The sequence below is a fragment of the Pelobates fuscus genome, chromosome 1, assembly GCF_036172605.1.
Source record: "Pelobates fuscus isolate aPelFus1 chromosome 1, aPelFus1.pri, whole genome shotgun sequence".
In the NCBI taxonomy this organism is placed as follows: Eukaryota; Metazoa; Chordata; class Amphibia; order Anura; family Pelobatidae; genus Pelobates; species Pelobates fuscus.
Window position 1 is genome coordinate 181,849,952 of NC_086317.1, and position 26,340 is coordinate 181,876,291.

General features: G+C 44.1%; 1 protein-coding gene across 1 annotated transcript in view; it reads left to right on the plus strand.

Moving 5' to 3' along the window:
- The window catches only part of LOC134609470 (uromodulin-like), a 104,558-nt gene extending 82,780 nt beyond the window's left edge, over window positions 1-21,778 (plus strand). Inside the window, exon 11 of the mRNA XM_063453144.1 lies at window positions 21,274-21,778. Coding sequence (XP_063309214.1) covers window positions 21,274-21,326 — 53 coding nt within the window. The 3' untranslated portion in view covers window positions 21,327-21,778. The remainder of the gene's footprint in view (window positions 1-21,273) is intronic.
- The last annotated feature ends 4,562 nt before the right edge of the window (window positions 21,779-26,340 follow it).

The window sequence follows — 26,340 nt, forward strand, 5'->3', positions numbered from 1 at the left end:
CCCTCAACTTTATATTCACCTATTCTTACCATCAACTTCTAGCATAGCTTTCATTTATCTGCCAGGTGTATATCTAATCATGCCACATTTATTGTTTTGCATTTACGTTTTTCAAGTCACCACGTAAGTGACTTGCTTTACGATACTACCTCCCTTCTTACAACAACCACTCGCTCTACAGAACTTATCTTTAGCTTGGTCTGTCTGTTAGGGTACCCTAAGTGGTCATATGTGGTTTTAGGCTTCTTGTGACATTATATAGCTGTCCCGTGAAGCCAACTCCCATCCTCAACTATGGAGGTATTCGCCCCTCGGGCCAAATCATAGTTACTGCCTCGCATCGCTGCCCTCTTGGCAAAAGCAATTAGGGTCTCACGCGTCACGGCCAACTTATTTTGAATCTCTTTAATCCTCACCGAGAGTCCAACACCCTGCCACAATGTTCGGTGGCAAACATACCCAATGGGCCAAATCCTAGGTATCGCCACTTGGTCAACCAGTATCTTGGTATTATAGAGTATCTCCCACTTATGAATTTTCTCTTTCAGGTATGGTTATAAATGCTGATAAAATGTAAAGTATTGATTGCATAATGTTGACACCTATTAAAGGGTAAAACTATTAACTTTTTGCCATCTTGGTTGCTGGCAGTTCAGGCACTCTGTGCATTTTATAACTAACAGCTTTCAAGCAGACTTCCAACAGGAAATCATGGGCGTAGGAACCGGGGGGGGGTGGGGGGGGACGCATCCCCCCCAGCAAATCATGCGGGGGGGACAGGTAATGGGGAAATCCCCCCCAGCTCCGCCGGCCCCCCTTTTGCTGCAGCCGCCCGAGCGCTCTGCAGAGAGCCTCAGGCGGCTGCAGCTCTGCCCGGGCTGGTGCGTCCATGAGGGCGCACCGCCCGGGCGCAGCCAGAGGAGAGGGGCTGACAGGAGGGAAGCGCTCAGCGCTCCCTCCTGTCACTTCCTCAATGTAGCGTGGCCGAGCCCTGTATAGTCCGCCGGTACAGGGAGCATCTGTCTCCTGTACCCGGCCGGACTAAAAGGAAGTGAACACTGAGTGTGCACTTCCTGTTAGTCCGCCGGATACAGGAAACAAAAGCTCCCTGTACCCGCGGACAGTACACAGCTCGGCCACGCTACAACACAGGTAGGGGAGGGGGGAAGAAAGAAACAAGGAGGGGGGGGATAAAGAAACAGGGAGGGAGGGGGGGAAATAGAGAAACAGGGAGGGGGGGATAAAGAAACAGGGAGGGGGGATAAAGAAACAAGGAGGGGGGATAAAGAAACAGGGAGGGAGGGGGGAGAAAGAAACAGGGAGGGAGGGGGGAGAAAGAAACAGTGAGGGAGGGGGGAGAAAGAAACAGGGAGGGAGGGGGAGAAAGAAACAGGGAGGGGGGATAAAGAAACAGGGAGGGAGGGGGGAAGAAAGAAACAGGGAGGGAGGGGGGAGAAAGAAACAGGGAGGGAGGGGGAGAAAGAAACAGGGAGGGAGGGGGAGAAAGAAACAGGGAGGGAGGGGGAGAAAGAAACAGGGAGGGAGGGGGGAAGAAAGAAACAGGGAGGGAGGGGGGATAAAGAAAGAGGGAGGGGAGATAAAGAAACAGGGAGGGAGGGGGGATAAAGAAACAGGGAGGGAGGGAGGGGGGGAAAGAAACAGGGAGGGGGGAGAAAGAAACAGGGAGGGAGAAGGGGAAAAAGAAACAGGGAGGGAGAGGGGGGAAAAAGAAACAGGGAGGGAGGGGGGGAGAAAGAAACAGGGAGGGAGTAGGGGGAGAAAGAAACGGAGGGAGGGGGGAGAAAGAAACAGGGAGGGAGGGGGAGAAAGAAACAGGGAGGGAGGGGGAGAAAAACAGGGAGGGAGGGGGAGAAAGAAACAGGGAGGGAGGGGGAGAAAGAAACAGGGAGGGAGGGGGGAGAAAGAAACAGGGAGGGAGGGGGAGAAAGAAACAGGGAGGGAGGGGGAGAAAGAAACAGGGAGGGAGGGGGAGAAAGAAACAGGGAGGGAGGGGGGAGGAAGAAACAGGGAGGGAGGGGGGGAAGAAACAGGGAGGGAGGGGGGAAGAAACAGGGAGGGAGGGGTGGGAGAAAGAAACAGGGAGGGAGGGGTGGGAGAAAGAAACAGGGAGGGAGGGGTGGGAGAAAGAAACAGGGAGGGAGGGGGGAGAAAGAAACAGGGAGGGAGGGGGGAGAAAGAAACAGGGAGGGAGGGGGGAGAAAGAAACAGGGAGGGAGGGGAGGGAGAAACAGGGAGGGAGGGGGAGAAAGAAACAGGGAGGGAGGGGAGGGAGAAACAGGGAGGGAGGGGGGGAAAGAAACAGGGAGGGAGGGGTGGGAGAAAGAAACAGGGAGGGAGGGGTGGGAGAAAGAAACAGGGAGGGAGGGGTGGGAGAAAGAAACAGGGAGGGAGGGGTGGGAGAAAGAAACAGGGAGGGAGGGGTGGGAGAAAGAAACAGGGAGGGAGGGGTGGGAGAAAGAAACAGGGAGGGAGGGGTGGGAGAAAGAAACAGGGAGGGAGGGGTGGGAGAAAGAAACAGGGAGGGAGGGGTGGGAGAAAGAAACAGGGAGGGAGGGGTGGGAGAAAGAAACAGGGAGGGAGGGGTGGGAGAAAGAAACAGGGAGGGAGGGGTGGGAGAAAGAAACAGGGAGGGAGGGGTGGGAGAAAGAAACAGGGAGGGAGGGGTGGGAGAAAGAAACAGGGAGGGAGGGGTGGGAGAAAGAAACAGGGAGGGAGGGGTGGGAGAAAGAAACAGGGAGGGAGGGGTGGGAGAAAGAAACAGGGAGGGAGGGGTGGGAGAAAGAAACAGGGAGGGAGGGGTGGGAGAAAGAAACAGGGAGGGAGGGGGGAGAAAGAAACAGGGAGGGAGAAAGAAACAGGGAGGGGGGAGAAAGAAACAGGGAGCGAGGGGGGAGAAAGAAACAGGGAGCGAGGGGGGAGAAAGAAACAGGGAGGGAGAAAGAAACAGGGAGGGAGTAGGGGGGAGAAAGAAACAGGGAGGGAGTAGGGGGGAGAAAGAAACAGGGAGGGGGGAGAAAGAAACAGGGAGGGAGGGGTGGGAGAAAGAAACAGGGAGGGAGGGGTGGGAGAAAGAAACAGGGAGGGAGGGGTGGGAGAAAGAAACAGGGAGGGAGGGGTGGGAGAAAGAAACAGGGAGGGAGGGGGAAGAAAGAAACAGGGAGGGAGGGGGGAGAAAGAAACAGGGAGCGAGGGGGGAGAAAGAAACAGGGAGGGAGAAAGAAACAGGGAGCGAGGGGGGAGAAAGAAACAGGGAGCGAGGGGGGAGAAAGAAACAGGGAGGGAGAAAGAAACAGGGAGGGAGTAGGGGGGAGAAAGAAACAGGGAGGGAGTAGGGGGGAGAAAGAAACAGGGAGGGGGGAGAAAGAAACAGGGAGGGAGGGGGGAGAAAGAAACAGGGAGGGAGGGGGGGGAGAAAGAAACAGGGAGGGAGGGGGGAGAAACAGGGAGGGGGGAAACAGGGAGGCAGGGGGGAGAAACAGGGAGGGGGGAAACAGGGAGGGAGTGGGGGAAACAGGGAGGGGGGAGAAAGTGAGTGACAAGGGGGGGACGGAGGTAGAGAGGGGGAGAAAGAGTGACAAGGGAGGGGGAGAGAGATTGACAAGGGAGGGGGAGAGAGAGTGACAAGGGAGGGGGAGAGAGAGTGACAAGGGAGGGGGAGAAAGAGAGTGACAAGGGAGGGAGGGAGGGGAAGAAAGAGAGTGACGATGGATTGACATCCATCACACACACACAATCATGCAATCCTTACACACACAGAAACACACAATGCATTCCTTACACACACTCAATGCACCCCGTACACACACTCAATGCACCCCTTACAGACGCACACACTGCATCCCGTACATACACAGAATCACACCTTGCAGCCCTTACACATACAAACACAGATTCACACAATGCATTCCTTACACACATATCAGGACATCCCCTACACACTCCACCCCTTGTGAACAAACTCATTGGTGGAACGTGAAGGTGGACCCTGGGACCCAGACCTTGAGCTGTGTAGAGGGCCCCCAAAAAATGGAGCTGATTCCCGTTCTCACAGAACATTGATTTTTGGGACCACAGTTACAAACAGCCTCCAGAAAGCCTGTTCTACACCAGACCAGTGGAGCCAGACTGCAGCTAGAGCCCATCATCATCCTCATCTGGTTGTAAGTAGGCAATCTAGCATATTATTCGTGGCTCTAATCTCTAATTTACCTCACATTAAAGAAACACTATAGTCCCCAGAAGCACTGCAGCTTAATGTAGTGGTTCTGGTGTCTATAGCCTGTCCCTGCAGACCTTTTAATGTAAACACGGCGGCACTCCAGCACTGGCGTTAGTTAACATGGCAGAAAAATAATTGGAAATGGTTAGGGGGGCTACTAATAAGGATAGGGGGAGAGGGGTAGGTAGAAAAATAATTGGAAGGGTTTAGGGGGGGCTACTAATATGGATGGGAGGAGGGGGGAGGTAGAAAAATTATTGGAAGGCGTTAGGGGAGTACTAATATGAATGGAAGAGGTAGGGTGGGTTATAATATGCATGGAAGGGGTTAGGGGATACTAATATGCATGGAAGTGGTTAGGGGGTACTAATATGCATGGAAGGGGTAGGGGGTTAATATGCGTGGAAGGGGTAGGTGGGGTTCTTTTGTGCATGGAAGGGGTATGGGTGGTTCTAATATTCATGGGAAGGGTAGGGGTGGTTCTAATCAGGAGGATCCCGGCGCTGTATACGGGTAAGTAAAACCCCTTCCTTGTAGTGACCCTTTAATGTTATTATTTAATCATTTATATAGCGACTGCAAATTCCGTAGCGCTGTACAATGGGATAAACAACTCCTAGTTTACGGAATAAGAATATACCCGGCGAGTAAAAATGCTATCCCCCCCAGATTTCTTTGGGTTCCTACGCCCATGCAGGAAATAGGCTGGAATTCAAATTTTCCTTTTCTGGGCACGTAATAAAGGGCATCTATTCGCATTTTCCAAATACAGGGAAGTTTATATTTCTCATTTTATCTGTCCTTTCTAGTATGCATTTTGTGCTGACTAATTAATGCAAGAATTATGTTATACAAGTAGATAAATGTATTTTTCTAAAAACAGTTATGTGTTGTTTTAGTTCAATCTGGTAGTAAAGCATAAATCCACAAGTCACACATGTAAACCTGTTAGATATAACATTTATAAAGTTTTGTCTGTCCCACCCACTACTAACTAACGTTTAGCACTCCAGCTCTTGTGGCATACGTATCCCATGATGCTCAGCCAGTCGGCACATTGGCTGCCTCAGCATCATGAGAAGGCAAGTCCATGGTAATTGATAACTAAAGTGGTACTCTGTATGTAAGTTTAGATGTAAAGTAAATTTTGATATGTGGGGCTACCTTATTAACAATACAGGCACTATCTGTAATAATACGGCTAATTGCCTGCATTAGGATTATCTCAGTTCTATATGCCAGGTCTGGCTTATGTCGCCACCTTGTGGTTTTACAATTATCTGTCAGTAATGTTCTTTTAGGCATAACAATCTTTTATATTTGCATATATATGTTTCTTAGCTCTGTACCCTCATTTGGGGTATATTGGTTGTTGGTTTTAACTCCAGGTAAATCACTGTCATAGCAGCAGTGGTTAATTCCAGTCATACAACACTGGGGAAATCGTTCTCCATTAGGTCAGTTATAGGTTATTACTACAGTATTTCCCCTTATAGCTTATCGTGTACTTTCCTTGTTTTATTGTACAAATTATTAAAGCCCGGTCTTGTGCATTTGATATTTTGCTAGCTAGGCTGTTCAGTATTACGGAGATGACATTTATATACGTGATATATTGTTTTCTCCCCTCTGTTAAGATAATATTATCACTGACATGGTTTACAAATGGGCCTTATTGGTCATAAGCAAACGGCTTATCACCCTGCCAAATCTTCTTATCATTTTCTATGTATATGGTTAGTATCCAACCTTTTGCTTGGCGGGACAATTTTCTATGGTTTCACCAGGAGGTAAGGTTATAACCTAAATCTATGACATGTTTTAGGTCCAAGTAAGGATTATTCTGTCTGCTACCGTACACGTCACACAAGCCAATCATCAGGTACGTTAACTGTTTAAACCCAGGCAGGATCACAAATAGGTTTGAGCTCTCCCCAAATTAAGTATGGTCCCATAGGCCTCTTCGCCTATAAGTCGAGTGGTCCGGCAAGGCATACTCTTAGACCTGCCGCTCAGAGGTTCGTGCCCAATCATGGCAATACATAGTTATAGCCTTGCATCAAGTCATAGTTAGGGCCTCACCCGTCATGGCCAATCATTTTACATTCTTTTACGTATCACAGAGAGGCCAACACCCCGCCACCTCAGTGGCACAAAGGCCCCACAAGCCAAATCATAGGTAGAGCCTCTCATAGCCACTTGGCAAGTAGTCAGGGCTTCACCTGTCACCAACATAAGCTAGTTAATACAATTTCGCCAGTAGGTACTATAATAGTAAGCTCGGCCACTACTGTTCCTTACGGTACCATACTAACCTTGTCCATCTGCCTCACTTTCATAGCATGTCTAACGCTTCTACACAAGAATTTGATCTGTTGGTTGCCAGCACCCCACTCAAATCAGGTTCACAGAGACGACCCAATCCACCAAGTCCAGCTTCCAGCTATCGTTCCTAGACTATCCCTAAAATAACCTCAGAACTTAAAAAAAAGGAACATTCCTTTCCCGGCTACATCCAGGAAAGCTGAACTGTTTTGTTTACTAAATATTACTGAAGACAACGAAAGGCCTGGCCCTAATTCGGAATTCAATGTACAAAATAGCCTTGCCGAATTACACGTCATGATGGCCTCCCTTGTTTCTTCAGTAGCAACGATTAATAATAGGTTGGATAATCTGGAGTCAAATAATGTTCCAACCATTCCAGAGATTCCAATGCCCATTGCACCTAACTCAGGAGGTAAACTAACAGAGCTACAAATATCATAAACCCTATTCACTTCATTCCTCAGTCTCTTAGACGGGACATTATAGAGAGGAAGGACATCAACTTGGCATCACTAGTGATAGCATCTCAAGACGTGGTAGAGAACAGGGCGTATACCTTTGAGGATCTGTCAGTAGTGATGAAATGGGTTTCACACAGGGTTCGTGTCACTCCCCACAGGTGTTTTGGAATGTCCCAACTTACAGTTAGCACTCACAGACCCAGACAGCATACAAGAACTCTTACAGAAAGAAATCACCAATAGTTTCATGATAGGTCCTTTCTCTACTCCTCCTTTCACTTCCTGGAGGACAAACCCTCTAGGAATTGCCACAGGGAAATATAATAATAAAAAGAGACTGATTATTGACTTTTCTGCACCTCACTCATCCCCTATACCTAGCCTTAATGCTCTGATCCCATCAGAAGATTTTTCCCTTTAATATGCCAGAACTGACAATGCCATCCAAGCAATGACCTATTCCAGGAAGGCAGCTTGGTTAAGTAAATCTGACATCACTAACGCCTCTAAATTACGGATTGTACCCCATCCATCAGTCACTCTGGCATCTGCATGGAGTTAAGTGGCAGGACAGCTACTATTTCACTACCAGACTGACCTTCGGATCCAAAAGTAGCCCAAAGTTATTCGACATATTCGCCGAAACTTTAACCTGGCTCCTACTGAACTTTTGCAGATGTCCAGTAGTCATACATTACTTAGACAACTTCCTCACCATTGAACCACACCAACACACGCCCCACATTCTTAATCACATGCTCACTCTGTTCAAAGACTTAGGAGTCCCTGTAGCCCAGGACAAAACAGAAGGCTCCAACACGGTGATTACTTTCCTGGGAATTACACTCAATTCTGTCTCTATGCAGGCCATCCTACCTCAAGAGAAAATAGACCGGATTCTTTCTTACATAAACATCTGCACCTCACAAGGCACTTGCACCAGGAAACAGCTACAGTAACTACTTGGTTCACTAAATTTTGCAATGAGAATAATTCCTCAGGTTAGGTCTTTCAATTCCAGAATCCTCTCACTGTTACATGGTCTCCCCGGCGACGATTCCACAACTTCCTTAGACGAGTCAGCTAGAGCTGATTTACAAATGTGGCAGCTGTTCCTATCATCTTGGAATGGCAGGTCGCTATTTGTTCCACCCATATCTGACTATTTCCCTGTTATTTGGACCGATGCCTCAGGTGCATTAGGGTATGCAGCTATTTTCAGTGATGAGTGGCTATACGACTCTTGGCCAGTTGAGTCCACCTCACTCGAAAATTTCAATACCACCTCAGCGCTATTTGAAATTTATCCTATAGTAGCAGCTGCACATGTCTGGGGTAAAGAATGGCATGGACATTCTGTCAGATGCTTTTCGGATAACTTAGCTACCTGTAATATAGTGAACAAAGGCCGATCTCAGTCCCTCACGATTATGAAATTAATAAGGAGACTGACCTGGCTAGCAGCTAATCTTCAATTCTGCATAACCTGTATTCACGTTCCGGGTGTTCAAAATAATGCGGCTGATGCTCTCTCACGCTTGAATTTGCAGGAATTTTTCAGGCTTCATCCATCAGCGAACCCGCATCCGAGAGAACCTCCAAGCTTCTCGGAACTAATTATGTTTTAAGTTCTCTATTAAAACATAGTAGGTCTCTCACACAGGCAGGCTTGTCCCCTAATACAAGGAAAGCCTACTCCAGAGCATACAAGTTGTTTATAAGTTTTGTTCGTGATTATCATATAATAAATGTTTTTTCTGTTGAAACTGTTGTAGCTTTCACTACTTTTTGTCACATCTCTCTTAAGTTAGCATACAACACTATCAAACTCTACTTAACGGGTATACAACACCACATGTTGACCAGCTATCCCAACAAAACTCAATTTCTAACGTCCTACCCAGTAAAAAGTATCCTAATAGGTGTTCACAGATTATCATTACACAATCCCATCAAGAGACTTCCCATAGACAGTAAGCTCTTTAAAAGTATCTCCGATATACTCGACACGTCCCCTTTTGAACACACCACACACCTAATTGTCAAGGCCGTGGCTTACTTAGCATTTTATGGTTTCTTGAGACCCAAAGAGTTTTCAGTGGAGAAAGCATCCGATTCCAAGTCATGCCTCCAGAAGAAACACCTAATTAAAAAACAGGACCACTACATCGTATATATTGCCCATACCAAATCAAGCCAAACAGGTCCTCCAGTAAAAAATAAATATTATCCTACCTCTACCAGATGGTGTCCTATCCTAGTTTTAGATAAACTAATGGTGTCCCAGATCACTTCCAACCCGGATTGTCGACTATTAGCCATCCAAGGGAAACCCCTAACCACTAAACAATTCATGTTTTACATTCGTACATTGTTACTCCGGCTAGGACACAACCCACACGCCTTCTCGGGGCATTACTTCCGCATTGGAGCAGCTTCAGCTGCCTCAGGTAACCACGTACCAACTCACATCATTAAGAATATGGGAAGGTGAAAATCATCCGCATACAATAGATACATTCCCAGTCCTGAAAAAGAGATAAGAATGGCTTTCCATGACATGTCTAAATAATGTTTGTACTTAATAAACTTATATGTACTTTGAGAAATCGCTTCTTTTATTTTTGCCCTCTTTTACAGGTCTAACCTCACGTCAGTTTCGGCACACCTCAGCTGACTTTGCTCTTTCTAATACTGTTTCTTTCTTATTATTTGTTTCATTATGTCCTCGAAATGTGCCGTACACAAATAGAAGGCTTGGTCTGTAATTGTGGGAGGTACAATTTTTCCCTACTTAAACCCCGTGAGCCCTACTTACCTGTCAGCGACATTTCTGGAAGTGCCCCTCCCACCGCACCCTCAATTTATACATCATTTCACCTAGGTGGGCCCTCTTTTACAGGTCTAACCTCTCGTCAGTTTCGGCACACCTCAGCTGACTTTGCTCTTTCTAATACTGTTTCTTTCTTATTATTTGTTTCCTTACGTCCTCGAAATGTGCCGTACACAAATTATATATATATACACACACACACACACACACACACACACTTGTGTTCGGCAACATCGATTATGATATGAAGTAAGATTGTTGTTAGCAAACCTGTGATAGGAAAAAAAAAAAATATATATATATATATATATATATATATATATATAATCGGTTGAGGTGTGCCGAAACAGATGTATGCTATAGGCCAGTAAATAAAGTGGGCAAAAAGGAATACATATCATGCTCAAAATACATTTATTGAGTAAAGAACATAATACAACGCAAGTACATTAAGATGACATTTTAAAGAATGCCTTTCATATTTCCTGTACTGGTTGGGGTAAATATGTTGTATATGCTGAGGACTTCCATCGACCTAGAGCTTTAATGGCACGGACTGGAACGTCTTGGCTCGATGCTGTAGATGCGGCCCCTATGCTAAACAAGTGTCCTGAATAAAGGCTAGGGTTCATACCGAGCCTTGTTAACAATAACCGTACGTATAAGATGAACTTAGAGGTAGTGAGGATAGCCCTGTGAAGTGAAAGTAGCGGAAGAGATGCAATATTCGGTACGGTGAGGGGGTAGGAATCGAAAACCTTTATAGGCACCATATATTATTCGTGGGATAGTATGGAATGTGGACGGGTTGACCCAGTTGAATGTTTTGGTCATGGGTAGAGTCAGTATGTAATGATCTTCATTTTTAATTAGGTAGGAGCTTCAAAGGCAACCTTATGCATTATTTTGGCCACTGATGGTGAATTCTCGTGGCATCAGGAAGTCGTAAAACGCCAGGTAAATAGTGGTTTCAGAGTTAGTGAGGGATTTGAAAGGGGCTGAATCAAGCAAATTAGACATGTTTTGGATACCCTTAAGTATAGTCTGATTGGATAGGATGAAAGGAAACAGGCTTTGTTGGAAAGTAGAGAAACGTGATGTTGGATGCCAGTCAGCTGTAACTTGATGGTATAGTGAGAAGGTGGCAAAAAAAGTAGCGAACACAACCAGAGACATAATAACCAATGTGACGGACCGCCTGGCACCCCGCCTGGGTGCCTCCACCAATTGCTGCTTCCTAGTCACCTTGAGTACTATAAGCACTGCACCGGACACCTTAAGCAACGTAGCCCCATAGCCGCCGCAGCTTGGCTGGGGTATCGCTGTCCTACACACACCCTGGACCTAAGACAAGTGTAGCGGAGAGCTGATTTCTCACAGCTTAGCTCCACCAATATATCCAAAGGATGCAGGAACAAGTAATAAATCCCAGAGAATATCCAGCACAGTCAGCAATAAAATCCAATAATATCCCATCACCTTTCCCAATCACTGGACGACACACAGTATCAGGAGTAGAACTGATGTTTAATGGCAGGTACTCTGCTTTTATGCAGTGCTCCCCTGCAAGGGAGCCGCCCACAGGCAATTAGGCATTCACCAACCAGATAACGGTTACATCCCACATATTCCCTCCCCTCTGCTTGGGAGATAATTGAGTTTCTTACTGTATCTCCTCAATTATCTCCAAGCTAAAACTTATACATTTTTATACAATTTTATAACTTTATGATTTTGTATCACACAGGAATAAAACTTATATTTTTATGAACCACACAACTTGAGGAAAAACATATAAAAAATTCGTACAAATCGGTTCAGTGGTTCCAGAGATATTGAAAAAGTCTCTTTGTACCAACAGAATGCCTGTTTGCATGCCCAAAACAGTTCCACAGATTCAGGCTGTGTGGTTGGTCTATTTCTGCCTTGAAAATTGACAAAGTCCCATCCGAAGGTGGCGTTCGAATAGTCGAAGGCACTTCGACTTCTGTCGAAGTGTCGAAGTAGAACGGGGTTAAACTTCTGCGGTGGTCGTTTTGTCGAGTGGCAGTCTATTTCCCATGAAAAAGATGACAAAGTCCCATTCGAACGGGTGTTCGAATCTTCGAACGGGACTTAGTCTCCAGCCGCGGTGTCGAAGGGTAGGGGAAGGTACAGGTCAGCGGTGTTCGTTCAGATGTGTGGCCGATTTCCGTTCCAGGGATTTGACGGCACACACTGCTGACCGCGTTCGACTGCATTAAAATGGCCGCCGCCACGTGTTCCATTGTCTAATGGCAGCCACTTCGACTACTTCGGCACTTCGGCTGTATGGATGATGGCAATAAAACAAAGGGTAGAGGTTCCCAGGTAACATGGTAAGTGGCTGATGCAACATTGATTGCAGATCAAATGCAAAACAGGGGGATCTGTTACAGATGGGACAGCCAAAAAGGGGTTCCGCTACAACAAGGATCCACCTTCCAGTGGGTGGACCTCTCCTTCTCCAGAGAGTATAGCAGGTCTGGCTGTATAGTTCTTAAAAGAGCTAGTGATTATAGACAGTATAGTATTACAAAGAGTAACCCCAGGAGCAGGTATTATAGCTGGTATAGCTGTTCCCTACAATCACGAGACAAGGCTACGTATTGAGGGTAAAGAGAACTGATTTAAAAGGCGTGCGCACGGGGTGTGCCTGGGCACACCCTAATCCCCGCAGCCCGCGCATGAATTGATGCCAGCAGGGGAGATCACAGAATCTTCCCTGTCGGTCCATGCAGAGCCGGCGCTATCAGAGTGCCGGCCCTGCTGTGTGCCTCCATGGGCCGGTGGGGAGATCAAAAAACTCCCTCACCGGCCCACAGGCAGGGATGGAGGCAGGAGAGGACCCCGGGAGCTCTAGCCAGCAGCTCCGCCTGGTTCCTCTCGCGAGGTTGGAGCGTTGCCACGGCAACACTCAGATCTCGCGAGAGTGAACTCTAGCCCTGCAGGCTAGAGTTTACTCACCACTAGGACCACCAGGGATGGTAGCAAGGCAAAAGGTAAGGCAAAAGGTAAGAAGGGAGGTTTTTTTTTCCTAATCAGTCCCCTCCCACCCCCACACACAATAACTCCAAACAAATTCACACACACACAGCACACAGCACCCTCACACACACACCACACTTACAGTACCCTCGCACACACACACAGCACACTAACAGCACCCTCTCTCTCTCACACACACAGCACCCACACACACACACACACAGCACCATCACACACACACAGCACCCTCACACACACACAGCACCCTCACACACACACAGCACCCTCACAGCACACTTCCAGCACTATCACACACAGCACCCTCACAGCACTATCACACATACACTCACAGCACCCTCACATACACAGCAGTGGATGTATTTATACGTGTGTGTGTGTGTGTGTATATATATATATATATATATATATATATATATATATATATATATATATATATATATGTATATATAGTTTATATACACACACAAAAAGGAGAACGAGAGAGCCAGTGAGAAAGTCCACCAGCCTCTTGGTGTGCCAGGGGGATCCTTCAAGGGGATAACCCTTACATACATGGAAAGAGATATATATATACAGAAAGGTAGACTTAGGGAGAGAAGAGGAAACTCCTCGTCCCTACAGTAAGTCCACCCAATAGGAAACCCCCCCTTGGGTAATGCTTCAAAAAATAAAACTTAACCTTTATTATAGTTAGTAAAATAGTGCAAACACAGACAAAAAAAACAAGAAATGAAAATAAAAAAGGAATGCCACAAAAATCACTGTGGGTGTGGACAGTAGTAATCAATAATATATATTTACATTGTCCACCAAAACCACCTTTAGATAGGAACCAGATGAAGCAGGCTAAATTTAGCTTAATAAGGTGAGGTATATGGAGGAGAGAAGGAGGGGGGAGAGAAGTAATAGGAATGATATAGAGTCTCAAATCTAGTATACTTAGTGGCTATTAGAAACAAAGTGCTTCTAGTGCACATAGAAACTAAGTTGCATTGGAGATCAGTAATCCCTGTGATATGGGATACTGAACTAAAATAAGGCCAAACGATACTAGAGAGTCTGTCCATGCAATGAATCAGACTTGAAGAACATCCAAACCTCCCCCCCCCCCTCTGTAATATACCCTTTGCCAACCCCCAGATTGCTGAGCCTGGTCTATTCTAGCTAGAACCTATCAACGTGGCAACTCCTGACTACAATAACCTGACGCACGTTTCAGCGTCTCTAATGCGCCTTCGTCAGAGGTATAGTGGTAGCCGGTCCCCCGTCCTGCTCTTTTATACTTGTGTATCGGGTCGGCAATCCGTGGGCGAGCCCACACTGTTCGCGCCGAAAACCGGCGTTCGAATATGTGCCGCCCCCTTCAGTGAGTCACCAATTGATTGACAGGAGCGGTGAAGACCTCCCTAGTGTGATATCACCTAAGTGGTGGTTCACAACGTTTAAAGATATAGTCAATAACCATCCTTAGTCTGGTAAATAAAGCCAACAGACTGAAAAAAATCCTTGTTAATCAGGACATGAGTAAATGAATACATATGCACATATTAGTAGTCCATTAAAGATAGGTGAACTATTTGCAAGACCTTAGTCCTTATTTGTTAAAGGGAAAAATATGTATGTAACTGGCTCAAAGTATAGCTTTCCATTAAGGTACATTGATCCCACAACATCATTACCTTAAATCTTCATATTCAGCCCAGGTAACTCCATTTGTACACATGTATAATTGAGGGAAAGAGCGACCTTGAAATCCAAATTTAAAAAACAAATAACGAAAGTATTTACACAACTATATATATATATACAAAAATCAAGTAATATTGCATTACTGATGATGTTGAATATTTTTCACTGTGAAACTCATTTTTCAATGAAGGGTGTGAACGTGAACCCTTCATTTAATCTGTTAGGGGCCAGGGTATTGGATTTGTAGATCCAATAGCATTCCCTTTTGAGGAGGGTACGGTCCAAGTCACCTCCTCTGCGACCCAATTGTACCTTTTCAATACCCGCAAACTTGATCCCTCGTGTGTCCCCGTGGTGTTCATTTCTAACATGCCTAGAAACTGGGGTGTCTCTAGAGTTTCTGACTGAGTGTATGTGTTCCATAACACGTTTCTTAAAGGGGCGGATGGTTTCCCCCACATATCTAATGCCACACCCACATGTCAGTAAGTATATAATCCCCTTCGTATTTCAATTAAAGAATTGTTTAATCTGACATGTTGATTGGTCAATCAGGTTTGGGAGAACTTTTGAGTCTTTCATCATGTATTGGCAGGCAACACACCTACCACACTGGTATGTACCCTGTACAGAAAGCCAGGTTGTATTGTCACTTTTGATGGATAAATGGCTGGGAACCAAGACTTCCTTTAAATTTCTGCCTCTTCGTGCAGTGAGGGAAACAAACGGAGTCACCACTCCCTTGAGTTGGGGATCTTGGGAGAGCAGTGGCCAGAACCTGCCTAGTATCCGTTTGGTCTGGTCCCATCCAGAATCAAACGTGGCAACACAGCGAATAGGTTCTTGTTTTGTTGGTGCCTCTTTATCTTTTAGAAGGTCCCCTCTATCACAAAGTAATGCCCTCTGGTATGCATTTTTGAGGCAGCGATTGGGGTATCCCCTCTCTTTGAACCTAGCTCTCAGGAGTTTTGCTTGGTTGATGAATTCATCCATAGTTGAGCAGTTCCTCCTCAGACGTAGGTATTGACCTACAGGGATCCCTTTTTTTCAAAGTTGTGGGGTGGTAACTTTCCCACCTAAGCATAGTATTTGTTGAGGTGGCCTTTCTAAAGAGAGTAGTCTCAATTCCAGACTCCTTAGAAATATTAAAGGTACAGTCTAGGAAATTAAGTTTAGAACCACCAATCTCCATTGTTAGTCTCAGATTCAATTCATTTGTGTTCAATTTATCTACAAAGGACATGAAGGAGTCACCCGTGCCCGTCCAGACAACGAGGACATCATCCATATATCTCTTCCACAGGAAGATGTGCCTTGTGAACTCAGCGTTGATGTCTGAGAATACCACGTTCTCTTCCCACCACGCCAGGTGCAGGTTAGCATATGACGGGGCACAAGACGTACCCATAGCTGTACCCTGCACTTGGTGGTAGAACTGGCCATCAAAGAGAAAGAAGTTGTGGGTTAGCACAAATCTCAGCAATTCTAGTACGAATCGAGTATGGCGCTCATGTCTCAGACCACGTGTGTCCAGATAGCCTTTAGTGTGTGCCAAACCCAAAGTGTGGGGAATTGATGAATACAGGGCCTCTACATCGAGGCTACACAAAAGTGCACCTCTTGGTAGATTGAGAGAGGCTAGGCACTTTAGTGTGTCTTTTGTATCTCTCAAGTATGAGGGTAGTTTTTCCACGAATGGTCTAAGTATTTTGTCAAGGTAAAGACTAGCCCTACTTGTCAGGTTATTTGACCCTGACACAATTGGCCTGGCTGTTAATTGAGAGTATTTTTTGTGCACCTTGGGTAGGCAATAGAACGTAGAAACCACCGGGTTTTTGATATAGATGTATGCATGTTCATTCCTACCCAGTATGCCTTCGTCAAACGCTGAGTTCAAGATACATTTAAGGTCTGACAGAAATTTGATGGAGGGATCAGAACTCAATGTACGATAAGTTGTATCGTCCTTGAGTATGTTGTTTGCAAGCCGAATATAATGTGCTCTATTTAAAACAACAATGTCCCCCCCTTTGTCTGCCGGTTTTATGATGATGTCCTCGTTGTCCTGCAGGGCACGGAGGGCACGCCACTAGTCCCCTGAAAGGTTACTGTGGGGTCGAGGCTCTAGAGAGTCAACTTTGAGTTTTTCTATCATATTACATGCCGACTCTACGAACATGTCTATGTTTTTAAAGTCCCTGATGTTGGGTGTAAATTTACTTCTAGGGCATAAGTCTGTGTAGGGGTGTGGGGAGATATCATCATTATCTTCCAACAGAGATACTAGGTTGTTGAGGCACTGATATTCTCTGACACTGAAGCCCAGTTCCCTGGCTCTTTTTATGTCGAGCCAAACGTCTACCAAAACAAGTGGATATCTTTTATCCAGTCAAATTTGTTGAAAGGGGGCACCGGGACAAACGATAAACCCTTCATCAAGACCTGTTTTTGTGGGTCAGTGAGTATAGTGTCAGAGAGATTGAGGACCTTTGTGTTGTTGTCTAGTACCTTTTCCGTGCCCTCCCCCTGTATCTTGTCTGTCTGTGCTGTAAGGCTGGTTCCCCCTCCCGGGGGCTCTGCCCTGAAAAAGTAACCCCTTTCTTCAGAATACTTTTTGAATGTTCGTTCATACGAGACACAGAGGTTGTAGTAGTGCCATCATTCTCCGTGTTCCTATCTAAAGGTGGTTTTGGTGGACAATGTAAATATATATTATTGATTACTACTGTCCACACCCACAGTGATTTTTGTGGCATTCCTTTTTTATTTTCATTTCTTATTTTTTTGTCTGTGTTTGCACTATTTTACTAACTATAATAAAGGTTAAGTTTTATTTTTTGAAGCATTACCCAAGGGGGGGGGGGGGGGGGGGGGGTTCCTATTGGGTGGACTTACTGTAGGGACGAGGAGTTTCCTCTTCTCTCCCTAAGTCTACCTTTTTGTATATATATATCTATATACACACACACACTTTAGGGTGCACACCCCTATGCACTTGGCCTTATATGACAATCCCCATGCAAGGGGTACGCCCACATGGACCTGATGGTAGACTGATTTACAACGTCACAAACCAATAACAATAAGGTTACAAGGCACGGCACTCCCACACACAGCACACAATCCATCCCCTCTGCCTGAGAGATAATTGAGTCAGATACCCCCTAAACACATAAAATCCCCACAAATGTTACATAGCCCTGATCTGGGTGACCAACATATCCAAAAATCACCCAGATCAGTTCAGGTGTTCAGGAATTCTATGGAAGTCACATTTTGACCGACCGCAGGCATGGTCCCATTCCCAACACAGTTCCAGAAAATCAGGGCTTGCTGTCGGTCTAGTTCGGTAGTTTGAATATGAACAAACTACCGAACAGAGTCAATAGTCTTACCCTGGAGCTTGTTCGCCTCATCCAGTCGAATGATTTCATCAAACAGTGCCCTTCTAAGTTGTGTAGAAACGAACGCAGGCGATGATGGAAGTCCAGCAGTGTTCGGGAGTTTCTGTGACCGATTTTAGTTCCATGAGATTCATGCCCAAACACCGCTGCCTGCGTTCATGCGAACAAGATGGCCGCCAGCTCATGGTTGTCCATAGGATTTGCGGCCACCCAGACGAACAATTAGAACACTGCGGTGAGAAACGTTCCAAGTTATTAATAGGTGTTGCAAGCTCCAGGGTGATCTGAATCAAAACAGGAACATAGGCCTCTAGAATGCCACAGTGGCTGAACAGGCTAGAGGCTGTGATGGCCGTACATAATACATAGGAAAATACAGGAGATATAAGACATGTATTTAAAAAGACCTACACCTGGAATACTTAGGAGGATGATAAATACTTATGCATACACAGCTGTCATAGAAGATTAGGGTTGAAAGCAACAGGAAATGCTAGAAAGTGAGGAAACGCAAAAGCAGCAGACGAGAACTGCAGGTTTAGCTAGCTGTTTAAAATTATACCCCAATGAGAATTACATAATTAAATGCATGCAAGTTGTCCCTTGGGGCATATCTACTAAACAGTGAATTACCAATGTTGGCCCAATGAGTCCCTGAATACCCATAGGGCAGACAAACATTAAAATGTAGGATGACTAACTGAAATACAAATTATACTGTTTTATGAATTTTAGGTCATTTAGTAAGAAGATTTAAGACATTTAGAAGATATTCCCATTTACAGAAAATAAGAAATTTTACATTTATGTGTACAGAGAATGTGTATACAAGTTTATATTGTATTTCCTTTACCACATGTATAGGCCCAGGTTTGGGCCTGACATAAATTTAGACAGTCAGTGGCAACACCTAGCCACATAATTACTAAACAATGAAGGCTCAACAAGTGCATGAATAACAAGGACAGACAAATAAAACTTTAAAATGTAGAGTGAAACATTAAATTGCAGGGTGACTAACTAAAATGCATATGATAAAAGTCGATATGGAATTGTGAGGGCCAAATACAGTGAGCAGAATGAGGCATCGCTGGCAAATACAGTAAGCAGAATGAGGCATCGCTGCCAAATACAGTAAGCAGAATGAGGCATGCTATGTACTATTGAAATAGGCTGAATTCACTTTACTAGTAAAATTTGCCATATCTGAATGGCTGAACAAACAAACTTACGGTTTTGTTGAAAAAACATCAGTCATAGATGCCGTGGCTGGTCTGGATGCGGCAGTGCCCCATGAGATTCTAATGAGGTGGCTGTTTACTAGAGTGAGGTAAAGCAAATACTTGAGTGGGCAACACTAGGCCAAGACCAGTGTTTGGTGGTTAGGCAGTTTGTGTTGATGAACTGGAAGTAGATGGTTCTGTACTGAACCAGACAGTCTCATCAGCCTGCAGCTTGTCAGACCAATCACGGTAGGGTAGGGAAGGGGGAGTCCCTTTTAAAGCTCCATAAGCCCCTCCCACAACTTCAGTCCAAGCCTTCCTATATATATATATACACATACACAAACATATATATATGTGTGTGTATGCATGTATGAATACTATCCTAGCAACGTACTTTTCTACCCTACCCTTACCTTTTGTGTCACTATACTCCACTCCCTCTAGCATGTACGTTCAATGAGCAGGGTCCTCAATCTCTCTGTTCCTGTGCGTTCAACTTGTCTGGTTACAAATACATGTCTGTTAGTCCACTCATTGAACAGCACGACGGAACTTGTTGGCACTTTATAAATAATAATATATATATATAATTTTAAAGAAGAGGAACCCCCCACCCCCGTTTTCTCATATATATATATTGGGATTAATATATGTATAGAAAGCTAGTATGTAAAAAAGTATGTCACCTAAACAAGAGCACATGCCACCTAAACAAATATGGTCTCTTACCAAGGAGGAATATCTTGCAAATGATACCAACCAATCCTCTCTGTTACTTGACTGCTGACTCCTACGATCACCAAATCCCGTTACCCTTCCATTGCCAATAAGTAACGCAACACCATGTTAAGTGGGTAAGGGCAACAGCCACATCTTTATTTAAACCAGAATAACCAAATACTGTCAGCTGCTGGTTTTACCCAGCAGACAGGTACACTCTAAACTTCTTCCAGAGCCTCTTCAGCCTGTCCTTCGTCATCAACCAAATTCAGGCTGCGACTCCCCAAGCCCATCAAGGCATTATTCATTTACCAAACTTGTGGCGCAGGAAACCCGCAGCTGTGACAAAACAAAAAACAATGAAAACACACTGCAAAACAACAATTCCAGAAAATAACTATTGGGGTGGGTGGGTGGACAAAGACACTGCCAGACTCCCTCAGCATTGTTCATCAGTAGTCTGGTAATTTTTTTCCCAGAATTCCCTGCTTCCAGCTGTAAAACCAACTGTATCCATTTGGTTGCTATGCCCTCAGGGCAGCAGTCACGCTTCCCCCTCCCTATTTGCTCCGGGTGTTGGCCTATCCTCTCTGAACTATTTGCCTCATATTGGTATGATACCTCAAAATAAACCTTTTTGGAGAATTTGAAAAACACAAATGGTTCTGCAGAAGTGCTGCAACAGTAGAAGCATACACAATTATACTTATATTAAAGGCACAGTATAGGCATCCAGACCACTTCATCCTTATATGTAAAACGCTGTCATTTTGCAGAAATGCAAATATACTGTAGGAAATTTACACTGAAGTCTTTCAATGCCTGTACTGGATGTCACTCTGACAGTCACTATAGATGCTTCAGCCGCAATAGCGGAATGAAATGTTGCTATTTCAATCAAATGGTCTTATAAAGAACATTTTATTGGCACTGCGTGTTTTACCACACATGCACACTAGCCTCACAATACTTTCCTACGTGAAAGCATTGGATTAGCTGAGATTGTCAATCTTAATAATCTCAGCCATAGGGCTGAGACAGCAGCATGGAGATATGCAATGTGAGGGACAAAAGGTAAGTAAAACTACTGTTTTACTTCTTCCAGATCAGGGGGCAGGCACTATAAACTTTTAACAGAGCACTATAGCATTAGGAATATATGTTTGTATTCCTAACGCTATAGTGTTCCTTTAAATTTGTATTTTCAGGTGGGTCAATGGGACTATTCATTCTTACTAATGGTTAACATTTTGTACACAGTACAGTTATCTGCACTGTTAAACGATGCATCATTTATAACACGTACATTACAAAATCTAAATTATTACCATGCTTTTATTTGCAGCTTTGTCTGTTGCTGTGCTGCTGTGCAGTTTGTTGACACTATGGATCCTCTGATTCTTATCAAATTCACTCAGATGTCAGATGGACTTCACCTGTTCATATTACTATGGAACTAAAAAATTATTTGGATACACACTTACCTCAGGCATATCATAGATAGTATCTTCCTACAGATTGCGGTTTTACTATGTATTCTGTTGTATGTTTGAGGATTTCAAGTACACTATTGCGAATCTTAATATACTTATTATACTGTGATTCACTTGTTCATTGATATACGTATAGAAGTTAAAACCAGCTATGCTTCTCATAATTATATGACCTATTCAATGAATATAAGTAGAACTATAAATGTAGTATTGTGAAAGAAAGTTCACGAATATAAATTACTTTTCCATACGTCCTTAAAATTATAAATTGCCACTACCAAAAATTATAAGCATGTACATTTTTTTGTAAACTATTTTATGCAGGTTATATGGCAAGATATATTGTCATAATTTGAAGACAACACTGACTAAATTGTACAAAGTAATATATACTACTAATTTTGCTACAGGAAATTATAAATATATGCTGAATTCTACTGACAAATCTTTTTAGGAGCCAGAAATTTAGTTGTTTTAGATTCCAAGGAAACCGTTTATTTGTAACATTTTGGCTAGCCTTCAAAAAAGTTAGAAATTTGTTGTTACATTTTAGAAACCATGGCTCTACTATACCTAAATTCTATAACAGTATTCACATAATTTTTAAGACCGAGTGCACAAACCGCCAACACTGCAATTAAGTCTACTTACTAAAAGAAAACTAATTCCCAATACAACTCTTTTTCCTACACAGTTGACTTGGCATTTTGCAATTCCCTGACTAATTCACCACACTTCACATTTACCTGAATGGACCTTAACATCTGCTACTTATAAATGTCAGTCAGTGTCCAGGGCAGCTGACATGGGCCAAATATATAAATCTCTGTATTTACCCAGAAGATGATGCAGGACACACATGATTTTCTACACCCTGGAGCAAATGATGCGAAAGGTCCCCTCCTTCACATGAACAGTAGTCGAGTTCACTAAAAGCTGTCTGGCATTTGGCATCACTGCTGCACACTTTTCAAAAGCTGTGAGCAAAATACTACATGCTGTGGCAGTGACATACCTAGTTTACACAGCACCAGAGGAAGTAAATTATTTTGGCATCCCCCCTCTGTTCTCTAAACAGTAAGGGAAATTACGTATACAAACTGACATTGATATTCACATATACATACATTATTTCCACACATACATTCATATATACACACATAGACACATAGACAGACACACATAAATAACTAAATATTTTGGTTTTAATGCAGTTGTGTTTGTATATAATGTTTGCGTTTGTATATAATAGTTGTGTTTGAATGCAGGGGTGTGTTTATAAATAGTGTTGGCATTTGAATGCTGATGCCAATTTAGTAAATTTACAAATTATGTATTTTTATATTGTTTATTTGTTAAATGTCTTGTGTGATGCTCTGTACCAGCTAGATGGATTTGGTTATAGGGCCTGTGCTGCACCACTTGGTTATTAACGATCTTGCAACAGTTATGTTGTATATCAAATAGCAAGGCTCATTGATTTGCATATTCAGATATATTTGCTTATTATGATTATTGTGTTGTCTATTGCCATTTACCTCTACAATGTAATGCTTATGTTATTTTCACCATATGTTTAATGGAGAGTGTGTAAAAGCTTGTCCTTGTTCACAATAAAGAGGTTTGTGTGTGTTCCATTATGAACTGTTTGTCCTGTCTGGTTCTTTTAGTAATTCCAATAGCATAGTTTTAGGACCTGTTTTCTGTCTGCACAGTTCCCTGAAACTAGACACCCAGAGGGGTTGATACTTGCCTGAAAGGAGGAGACATTGGCAGAAGGGCCAGCGACTGAAGCAATCCCAGTTGTCAGAGATATAGGTTTACTCTGTCTCCACGAAGATCCCTTTTATACGATACACCAGGGGGCGAGGCTGCTCCAGGAGTCCATATCATCAAAGTGTGTTTGTGTATGATATTGGTGCTTGAATGCAGGAGTATGTTTGTATGTAGTTTTGGCATTTCGATGCAAGGATGTATTTGTGAGAAGTGTTGGCGTTTGAATGCAAGGGTGTATTTACAATTTGAATGCTGGAATGTATGGACATATAGACGCACTGCCACATGCAAAGGCGTCTCTGGGGGGGGAGCTGATGGGGCCATGGCCCATCTTACATAATGCCGTGCCCCAAAAACACCTGCATGGATGTCACCGATGGCAGTGCTTTCTCCGGTCATGGAGGAAGCACTTTACGGAACCCTATATCAGTAGATGCCTTCCTATATATATAAGTAGACAGCCTGCGAGGGAGCAGAGCAGAAAGGATTACAGCTCCTTTGCCGCCTGTGATGTGCTCACAGCCCCACGCCTCACAGCAGCCCCACTGGACCCCAGGGACAGATCCATTCCAGGGACAGTAATTTGTGAGTGTGTGTGAGAGAATGTGTTTGTGTCTGTCAGTGAATGTGTGTGTGTGTGTGTGTGTGTCTGTCAGTGAGTGTGTGTGTGTCTTTCTGTGTCTGTCAAATTAGTAAGAGTGTTTTTGTCATTGAGTGTTTGTGTGTTTGTCAGTGTATGTCTGTCAATGAATGTGTGTGTGTCTGTCAAATCAGAGTCCGTTTCTGTCAGTGACATTTGTGTGTTTGTCATTGAATGTGTGTGTGACTGTCAGTATGTATCTGTAGTATAGGTGTGTCTGTCAGTGACTGTGTGTGTATTTCTGTCTGTCAGTGAGTGAGGGTGTGTATGTCAGTGAATGCATGTGTCTCTGAGAGAGTGTGTTTGTGTCAGTGTGTGCCTGTAAGTGAATGTGTGTGTGTTAGTTAAACAGTGTGTGAGACAATGACTGTCTGTAAGCGAGTGTATGTCAGTGTATGTGCATCAGTGAGGAGATGTCTGTCAGTCTGTCCATCCACACTGTCCCCTTCTTGCATACTGCCCCTCTATACTGTCACTTCCTACACACTGTCCTTCCCTTCCAATCCGAGGTAAGAGGCAGGGAGGGGGGAATAAGACTAATTTAATTTAAACGGTTCACCCCCCAGCACTTACTGCATACAATACACACTACATCCACAGCATGGAAGAAGGGGGAAGAAAAGACATGAAAGAGAGGGGAACATAAACACGGATGGAAGGGGGACAAAAAAGAAATGGATTCTTCAATCCATAGAGTAGATGAAAGCTGAATGGACACTGTGGCTACATCTAATGTGTGACAAATTACTTACATGGCTGAGACTGCAGTTTGCAGAGGCCACAGACATACATACACATTTACATACACATAATTGATATTTTTTTAGCCATGCTCCTGAGACGGATTGGGAATCTGTGACTGATGGAGACTCTACTTCCTCTCTCCCCCTAGCCCTCTTTGTTCAGATGTTTGTAAGCTGGGAGGAAGTGAATTGTATTAATTTCCTCCCAGCACTGCCGATTTAACAGGGGCACAGTGGTGATGTTAAACGGACACAATACCCAACGAGATGAGGGACACCTGATGGGCACTCCCAGATTGTGGGCACCGATATGGCTGCACAAGCTGCTGTAGTTCCACAACTGAAGTCTCGGTGCAGGAAAGGGGGTTTGTAGAATATTGCATATTCTATGTTTCTATTGATTATATATGGATGTGTGGATTGACATAAGTAACATATGGTATCAATAAGTCACAAGACTTTCTTTGTCCGAGAGCTCTGGAATGTGGATTAGGGGGTCTTGTCCTTATATGGCAAGAGTTATGCTCTGACGTCAGTATGGGCACTTCTATATAGTAATGGAGGGACACGAGGTCTCTCTCTCTTCTCTCTTGGCTCTTGTCTCTCTCTCTCGGCTCTCTCTGGTTCTCTCTCGATGTAAAGATGTAAGGGTGTAAAGAAGTCCAGCAATTACCATCTGCTGTTGAACGTCCATTAGCCTGTAACATCCTTTGTTGTTTTATTATGTATCAGTAACTAAGAATAAACCTGAAGAAACTGTAAGTCAGATTGCGTATTAGTACTTTTCAATAATATAGACATATATTATTGTGGCGAGCATTTGGCCCAAGACTATATACCGTATACAAAAGACGTATATATATCAATCAACTGAAGACAAGAAGAAATTAAGAAGATTTAACTGTGAAGAGTCCAAACCAGTTTTTACAGGGTTTGAGGTTTTTAGAGCACTGGGGCGATTTTGCACTTGGGTACAACTGTATAGCAGTGATGGATTGCACCTAAACGGAAGAGGGTCTGCTGTGCTGGGGGATAGCTTGGCTAGAAGGTTGGAGAAGAATTTAAACTGGAAGCAGGGGGGGAGGGTCAAAGCAATCTAGAAAATGGAGATAGGATTGAAAGGAGACCCCTTTTATAGCTCAGTATAAAAGGGGTGAAGATGGGGGAGGGGAAAACTCAGAACAGAAAAGGTATGTAATATTGATAAAAATTCACAAAAAGTACAAATGACTCGTGCTAATATTAAATGTATGCTTACTAGTGATGTCGCGAACACAAAATTTTCGGTTCGCGAATGGCGAACGGGAACTTCCGCAAACGTTCGCGAACCGGCGAACTGGGTGAACCGCCATTGACTTCAATGGGCAGGCGAATTTTAAAACCCACAGGGACTCTTTCTGGCCACAAAAGTGATGGAAAAGTTGTTTCAAGGGGACTAACACCTGGACTGTGGCATGCCGGAGGGGGATCCATGGCAAAACTCCCATGGAAAATTACATAGTTGATGCAGAGTCTGGTTTTAATCCATCAGGTATGATGTTGTATCGATCAGGTAGTGTAAGGGTTATGCCCGCTTCACAGTGACAGACCAAACTCCCCGTTTAACGCACCGCAAACAACCGCAAACAGTCCATTTGCACAATCGCAAACTCCCCATTTGCACATGTTTTAGTGCAAACTAGTCTAACTACTAATATAGTTGAAACATGCTACTTTTATTCATGCCAGACAACCATGCAGGCCAGACTAACAAACATGCC